Source organism: Tigriopus californicus, chromosome 5, assembly GCF_007210705.1.
Source record: "Tigriopus californicus strain San Diego chromosome 5, Tcal_SD_v2.1, whole genome shotgun sequence".
Classification (NCBI taxonomy): domain Eukaryota; kingdom Metazoa; phylum Arthropoda; class Copepoda; order Harpacticoida; family Harpacticidae; genus Tigriopus; species Tigriopus californicus.
Window position 1 is genome coordinate 15,010,445 of NC_081444.1, and position 8,594 is coordinate 15,019,038.

The 8,594-nt window shown below is 43.4% G+C and overlaps 2 protein-coding genes across 2 annotated transcripts; one reads left to right on the forward strand and one right to left on the reverse strand.

The window, feature by feature from the left end:
- Positions 1 to 213: 213 nt before the first annotated feature.
- Positions 214 to 1,362, forward strand: LOC131881432 (polycomb group RING finger protein 3-like). Its single transcript, XM_059228285.1, has one exon. The coding sequence runs from the start codon at positions 547 to 549 to the stop codon at positions 1,273 to 1,275; it is 729 nt and encodes a 242-aa protein (XP_059084268.1). The 5' UTR covers positions 214 to 546; the 3' UTR covers positions 1,276 to 1,362.
- Positions 1,363 to 1,691: 329 nt separating this feature from the next.
- On the reverse strand, positions 1,692 to 5,036 carry LOC131881431 (BTB/POZ domain-containing protein KCTD9-like). Its single transcript, XM_059228284.1, has 5 exons — positions 4,721 to 5,036; positions 4,298 to 4,614; positions 2,259 to 2,678; positions 2,053 to 2,186; positions 1,692 to 1,973 (listed from the first exon to the last, which is right to left on the reverse strand). Exons 1-5 carry the CDS (start codon positions 4,918 to 4,920, stop codon positions 1,857 to 1,859), a joined length of 1,188 nt encoding a protein of 395 aa, XP_059084267.1. The 5' UTR covers positions 4,921 to 5,036; the 3' UTR covers positions 1,692 to 1,856.
- Between the last annotated feature and the right edge of the window lie 3,558 nt (positions 5,037 to 8,594).

Consider the following 8,594-nt stretch of genomic DNA (forward strand, 5'->3'; position numbering starts at 1 on the left):
CGGAGAACTTGATCAGCGCTGCCAAATTGGCCCATTTTCAATCCAGTGTGAAAGGCATCTGATCGATTGTCATGGGTTTTCTTACCACAGAAAATACATCTTCAAACTCCTTCAAACGCCTTATTACTATACGCCAGCCATTAGGAGAATCCCCAGGCCGATTTCGTGCCACACCCCCAGGAGATTGGTGGAATTGGACGATCTGACCCAACGAGCCATTCCTACATTGGGCTAGCCTGACTTGACTTTGTCCAAACTCGAGAGTTCAGAGCTTGACCCCGGGGTTCCACGGGTTCCACCCTCGACCAAATCCGACGGAGAAAGCCGTACGTGCCTCCGAGCTGTCCCCTGGGCACCCGTAGCCGAGACCCAGACCAATCACGGATCTAGACCTTGACGTATCTGGGGTGGTCTCAAGCCAGTCACGTCATCGATTGCTGCTGGATTGGCGCTGGCCTTTGGAGTGAGATTCCGGAAGCGTCTCGGGGGTTCCAGCGGGTTGGATTGGGCTTGTGGGATTGGTCTGTGGGTGCTTGAGACTGAAGGATGGACGACCCGATGGAGAAGCGCTGTCTCCTGCGGGACCTGAACGAGATGATCACGTGCAAGATTTGCCAGGGCTATCTGATCGACGCCACCACGGTCACCGAGTGTCTGCACACCTTCTGCAAGAGCTGCATTGTCAAACACCTGGAGGACGCCAACACGTGTCCGGAATGCGAGGACCTGATCCACCAGTCCCACCCGCTGGACTACATCGCCTTCGATCGCACCATGCAGGACCTGGTCTACAAGATCGTGCCGCAGTTGGAGAAGGCCGAATACGACCGGGAACGGGCCTTCTACGCCGAGCGAGGCCTACCCTGTCCCAAGGACCAAATGGCCGAGGAGAACGAGGAGCAGAAGAAGGCCCAGGAGGAGCAACAGATGACGCCCGACGCCAATACCAACATGGATTTCCACCGATTTGACGAGCAGGTCAATTTGTTGCTCGAGTGTCCGGCCGGGAGTGCCACGCCCAAGGGCGGACTCAAACGCAAGTATATTCGCTGTTCCTCCTTGGCCACGGTCACGCATTTGAAGAAGTTCATCGCCAAGAAGCTACTCAACTCCATGGAGCGTTACAAAGACGTGGACATTACGTGCAATGACGAGCCGCTCTACAAGGATCACACGCTCAAATTCGTGTACGTCACCCGTTGGCGCACCAAAGACCCGCCCATGAAGCTGACCTTCACGCCCAACGCACCCGAACCCGCGCCCGCCCTATTATAACCGATGCGGGTGGGCCTCAGGCCCGACTATTATTGCTTAGATAGATCGTTTTTTTTTTCCTGCTATTATAAGATTTATTTTTTTCCATCTGCGTCTGAGGTTGATCGTTCTTTCTCACGGGTTGGCCATCGTGGAGCCCTCAATAGATATAAAAAGGCGTCTCCCCAGTCCCAAGTCGGATGGCTGGTTTTGATTGGGTTCGTACCGAGCCAAAAACTTAGTGGGACTTTCCTGATCAATATCTGCCATTTTTTTTCTAAAAAAATCTGCCAAAATCTTTCTTGTTTTACCTTGCCGTTGGTAGGGGTAGGATTAGTAGGATTGTTCGCCCCAATGTAAAGTTTGCTAGTCCAAACTTAGCATCTGAACTTTTAAATCGATCTCTCTCGTAGATGCCATCAGTATTACCAACAACATCGATCTGATCCGGTCTATTCTTGAATAATTGCTTGCGAATGCATAACTTCAGTTTATATATTCAATGAATAAGCTTTAAGTACCCCTTGATTGGAATCAGCTTGGCCCAAACCAGATTGTTGTCCTCTGTAGTTGTAGGTATAATTGTCACATCAGGCGTGGTGTCACCGAATGGTTTGCGACATGTGCAGAGGCGTTTGCATCAAGGCCAGGATCGTGTCCTTCAGGTTGGCGCCCCGCAGATTGGCCCCGCATAAATCACTACCCGACAGATCGCAAAACTGGAATTTAAAAGAAAACATATCATACTCGGAACAAGCACGGCGAGGAGCAGAAGTCTAGAGGATCATGGATGATTACCTCGAGATCGGCTCCGGCTAAAACGGCCGAGCATAAATCGCAATCTTTCATGGTGGCGTTTTTTAAGGTGGCCACGCGAAGAATGACTCGATTCATGTGACTCTCGTTCAAGTTGGCTCCTTTCAAATTAGCGCCTGAAACAGTTGGAGGGTTATCAATAATCAATCATCATTCTGAGATCGATGTCACAATCAAAAAAACTTTACCCTCCAAAGTGGCGGAGGTTCCAGCAGGATCGTCGAAGTTACACTCTCTCATGGTGGCTCGCTCCAAGTTGGCGCAAATCATTTTGACGCCCAACATTTGCGCCCCGCTCAATTGGGCTTCGGATAGGTCTGCCCGTTCCAAATTGCACCAAGACAAATTGGCCCCCGATAGGTTGGCTCCTCGGAGATTGGCGTATTTGAAGTTGATGTGTCGGAGATCCAAACGGGACAAATCGGCCCCGGCCATGTTCAGCCCTTGAAATCGCAACACCGTGTCGGTTGAAGCCGTGGTTAATGCAGCTATGATATCTCGCCGAGTTAAAGGCTGGTCATCCGGATTCTGTTTTTGTTGCAAAATCATTTCTTCTAATAATGGCACGGCGTCGTCAATCCCGAAGAACTTGGCTTCTTGTAAAACACCTGTACATGTGAAATTGTTTCAAATATTGGACTCTTTTTGGTAGACCTTCATCTAAACGTATCTTTTCCCAATTAGTAACCCGAGAAGCATTACTTTCCGTCCAAATGACAAGCCCTCTTTCTTCATTTTGTCACAAAATTTGATGAAATCCTATTCTTCTTTTCCAGATTAGGTTTAGCTTACAGTCACATCAAATCATTCGGGTCAACACCATTGAACACTCTACTTGTGGTTAATTGAGTAAAAAAAAAGTTTTTTCTGTAGGTTTCATTCGTGAAGGATTTAGGGGTAGTCCTCACATCTAAGGAAATGTTGGATGGCCAAAATGAGTAGTTCATTGCAATTCAATACAGTTACCCCTCCTAAAATCCAAATGGCCAATATTTAGGATATTAAGCAATGATCTTTCTACATAACTGACAAACAAATTGAGATTTTGGCATATGCCAAATGTACGTAGGTAAGAGAAATGTACCCATTGGACAAATATTTACAAAAAGACATGGGAGAATGCCTCTTGCTCAAAAGCTCTATGACTCTCTCAGTTGCTACACGAGAATTGAAGAAGTAACTTGTGGTAGGGGAAAAAAGGAACGAGTTGTTTATAGGGTAATGCGATTACAGTTCATTTTTCGAAGAAGAGAAAGAATCATCAAAATTTCGTTGCCACTCCCTTGCATATAAAATACATTTAAGTCCAAAGATCATGCCACCCAAGCTTTCTAATGCCACCTCTGTCCGTCGATTATTCAGCCACATCTTGAACATATTTCGCCCATCTAGGCTTGCAAATACTGGAACAGGCCCAAAGATGTTTCCCTCAAACATTAACTGAATGAGGGATCTCTCGTCTTGGGAGAGATCAAAGAAGTTGACACTATACAGTAATCAGAGGCTACGAAAGGTATCGGATACTGTACGTTTTCAGGTTGATCTATGAGTTATGTCCTAACTCAGGATTTAGGGTCCATTGTATCGTTTAAAAAGCACCTTCGAACTAGCCTGAATTTGTTATGAGGGCTTAAACAATGAAGGAGCCCGAGAAAGAAGGGAAGTGGTCTTCATTGTTCAATTTGCTTCCCTCTAATATTCGTAGGGAATAGTACGTAGGCCTTGTTGATCCAGTGGCATCTTTCAAGTCAGACTTAGACGAGTTTTTTATTACAAAGGCTTGATGAATTCAAGGGCAAACCAGATCAAGCAAAAAAATAGAAATCTTTTATCTCTCATTGGTGGGCATTTCATTCTCAGAAGCGATGAAGAAGTTCAAAAAGTGATTTTATCTTTTTGTGGAAAATATTCGGGCTTTGTTTCTGCCATCTTTCTCTGATGATGTTGGACATAGTTTTTTTATGGTATTTTTATTCCTTTTTATTTCTTCGTTAGGGCCCTTTCAGCGTGGTTGTTCAACAAGCTATCTAAAATGTAATCAATTCTAACCTGAGCATACTTCTGCTACAAAATTCACCTTTTCAAAACTAAGTAGTGACAAATAAACGCCCTAGGTGGGCCCTAATTCCGAACTTGCTCTTTCTATCTTTCCTTAGCTTGTAGTCACTTGATAACTTTTAGTACAAGATTGGGGGTTTTAAAAGCATAATCCCAAAGTCAACCTTACCCTCGGCATTAACCCCGTCATTTAGACAGATCGTTCCGGTTCTGAGGAAATTCAGAATGGGACCAAAATATTCGGGTTCTCGATCGATGAGGATGGCCTGTTGGGAATCTTTGGGACCGGGCGGAATGGCGCCCATTTCTTCGGATTGGAACATCCGGGCCAACATGGACTCGGGAGCTCGGAGATTGATGGTGGATTTGCACGTCATAAATGTCCGTCCACCCACATTCAAGTGGACCCATTTGGCCAAGTTCCGACTTTGTGACTCATCCGGCAAAGGGTCATCCCGGCCTTTGACAAAGATCTCGTCATCATCTCTGAAAGATTGAAAGGAGTCCAGAGAACAGAAATAGAAAGCATGAACCCTGGGCTACAGAAATATTTGAAATCGATGGATGGATGGATGGATGGTATCCTGAGAACCTTATGAAGGACCCGTCCACGATTTCAATCCAGGTGGGGTTGTTGGTCGTGTTGGATTGGGTCCAAATTTGTTCCACGGGGCGCTTGAAAATGGCACTTAATCGAGAGCAGAATTGGTCAATGTGCTCGATCTCATTGGGTTGAATGACCACGCCTTTGCTATTAGGAAACCAATGGGCTTTCACAATCACTCTCACCATGGTTTTGACGGTTTCATTTACAGACTGTGAGTGTGAGCTAAGAAATCAGAGCGATTGTTTTGACAGCCACCTTCAGCCAAATATCGATAGAGGGCCCTTGTCAATGCGCAGCGCTATCTACTGGATCAATGAACAACTAATATGGAGTTACTTTGACATGTAGTGACAGCGTTCAAAGAACAGTTTTTATTTATGAGGGCTTTCAAGTTGGTGTCATCAGTGTGCGAAGGTATCGCCCTCTACAAGAAACCGGCCCTTTGAAGGGTATAAAGTGGCTCGTTTAGAATTTAAAATTTGGCATCATTTTGAACGAATTTGGCATTCAATTTCATACAGTGTCATCGAGAAATGGTTAAGCTAACATATGCTTTCACTTTTTTAAGTGTTGGACGATTGCCATTGATAATTTAACAAATTAGTGGATATTTTCTGGGATTTATATATTGATTCCAGCATGAGCATGCTGTTATCAACAATTGTTCTGGGCTAATACACCATGAATATTCAGTGAACTTTAAAGTTTGTGAAAACATTTCAAACTCTTTGCCATTAGACCTCTTTATTGAGTAATCAGGTGCTGAAGGCCGGTACACAATATCTACCCTCAAGAAAGAGATTAATTGTAGAGCGCTGGCTGCAGATTATCACTTGAGTCAAATAAGTGTAATACTAGACATAGGGGAGAGGTCATTCTGTCCGATCAACAACTGGGTGTAAAGACATTGTTGAACACATCACGAACTTCAGATGGAGATCGAGGAACAACAATAAACTAGTTAGATTTTCCAAGGTCGCCCAGTTATGCTGCTCTCACAATTGTGAGTGATCCAGAAATGATGAAATGTAATCTAATCTATAATATTTTGATTGCCTGACATGATTTATTCTTTACAAGGCCAAAAAGATCCCAAACATGCCTATCAAACAACTCATGTGCTTTTAAGTGGCAAATGAAATAAGTTGACATCTTGGAGAATGTTTCAAATGGCGGGTCTGAAAAATAAGCTGAATAGGGAAGCTTGAGGAGGTCTGTCTTCCATTGGAAAATAGGAGCTTTTCAAACATGAATTACGCCCAAAAATGAACAGTGAAACAACTCCCACTTACTATCTTCTAACAGCCCCGGTCTTGCTGAATTCCATGCGAGAGACCATTTTGCTCCCCTCGTCCATTTTTTTAAATCAATGGATTTGTACACCGTTGTTTGAGCTTCAAAATCTGCCCACCCAAAACCAAATCATAGCAAACAGCTGACGTTGAGGTCAATTCTGGTCGCCAGGTGTCAGGATTACCTCGACTATGCATAACATCTCAGTTGCACCGTCAATACAAGTTGTGTTCTTTTGTCAATAATGTTCAAACAACTTATCCTTGCCTTAATCTGAGCCCAATGCCATTCCACCCACTCACGCAATGACAAACTTTAGGCTCAGCATTACAGCCAATTTAGGCCTGCCATCCAGTCAGTAGAGCTAATTGAGCAGGGGATGGTCAGTTCCAGACTGGCTTCAACAAGTGTGGAGGCCTAGTGGATAACCTCCCATGAGAAGTCTTTGAATTTGTGGGACAGATCTTGGCACTGACATCCACTTTTTTGGCGATTTTCAGACGCATGACCAAGGATCTGATGTCTGTTGATCGAGCTGTGACTACTGGTATTGCCGTGAAATGGCCCTAGCTGCCCAGGCCATGCCTAGCCCCTACATGGCTGGCACTACTAGGGCAGCTATTGATGATGGTCAGGAGCAGTTCCACAAAGATCTCAACTAACTGAGGATGAGGAAGATTGTTTTTAATTTTTGGTTGCCAGGTTCAGGTCAATGGTTTCCAAAATTTCGGTTACACTATTCAGGTGCATCTGGCGTCATCAAATATGTCCAGTGTACCGATGTCTATGACTAAGGTTATAATTTATCAATATACATTATCTTTGACATATAACTGGGTGAACCGAGTACAATGGAACCCACTTATATTGTCAATTCACTTATATCGGCGTTTTGAAAAAAACGCTGATTCATTTTACAGTTTTTGTATGAATTGACTCTACTTACAAAGTCGCCATCCACCAGATATATTGTTATTTTGAGGCAAACTTATGCACTAGTCAACCTATTTTTGTTAAAAAATCATTCTGATTAATCAAAACATGTGAACCAGATTGTTGAAATATATTATCTTTTCTTGTCAATTTGATATTGTAAACAAAAAAAACAGAAAAGGCTGGCCAGCCTATCCCATCGCTGGGAGTTGTGCCTTTGAGAGACAGGTGTTCCTTGGCTCTCCCTTCCTATCCTGGTAGGTGTCCTTTCCAATGAGATAAAACACGGTCACCATAATTATATGAGTTTTAATGACTATAGCACAATGAGAGATGGACATTGTTTCCCTCGTCAATGGTTTTGTAAATGCATCTACAGCTACACCATAGGGCTAGTCAAGTAAACACGTTCATGGACAACTGACGTTATTCCATGGAGTAAAATCAAAGATAACATGCCCAGTCAAACCGCATTGTGCATGCATTGGATTTTGACATTTTTTCCATTTTACATGCTTGTCTAGGCAATTAGCATTGTGGTATTAAGCAAATTTGATAGTGCGTTCACTGATGGAACACCACACATGCTCATTTAGTAGGGTTTTGTAACACAACTTGCTCAAAATTACTCGATTATTGCAAATTCAATGGGCAAATGGTGCGAGTTAGCTGTGATGTTTGTCTTAGTTCTCTCTCCCTAAAATGCCCAAAATCAGGGTGCCGGATTACATTTTTCCTTGAATTTCCTTTACTTGACATCCCCTACTGAAAATGACAAAAATGTAATGCCAACCTCACTCAGTTTGCTAAATTACCAACATTCAAAGGCCAATTGAAATGAAAGTTTCAATAAACTCGAGTAATTAAGAATGGAAATATTTCCATTCATAATTCCTCGTGGATCGAAACATATCTGGCATTTAGACGGTCCAGATCTCGCAAGCCTGTAGGGTTGAAATTTGCTAGGATGCAAAGGCCAAATGATTGAAATATAATATTTTTAAAAGGTAGAGCAGCTCAACATTTCTTCAGCATAGAGATGATACAACAAAATTCATTTGACCTGAGAAGTTTGTCTATGTAAGCATTGTATTTATCTTCTTGTGCCTAGAATTCCTCTGTGGGGAGGAATAGGGCTAGTTAAATAAACGCGTTCATGGACAACTGACGTTATTCCATGGAGTAAAATCAAAGATAACATGCCCAGCCAAACCGCATTGTGCATGCATTGGATTTTGACATTTTTTCCATTTTACATGCTTGTCTAGGCAATTAGCATTGTGGTATTGAGCCGATTTGATAGTGCGTTCACTGATGGAACACCACACATGCTCATTTAGTAGGGTTTTGTAACACAACTCACTCAAAATCACTCGATTGTTGAAATTTCAATGGGCGAATGGTGCGAGTTGATTGATTTTTGTCTTATTTCTCCCTTCCAAAAATACCCAAAACCAGGGTGCCGGACCACATTTTTTCCTATACTTGACATCCCCGATTGCCTTTCTCAAGGCGGAAGAATTGGTACGTAGGCAAGGCCAACCATGGGTCCAACAGTAACGGCATAAAATGAAGAGACTATTGGGATGGTCACCTTTGAGGGACGAAACTATGACCCTCTTACCCTGGGTGA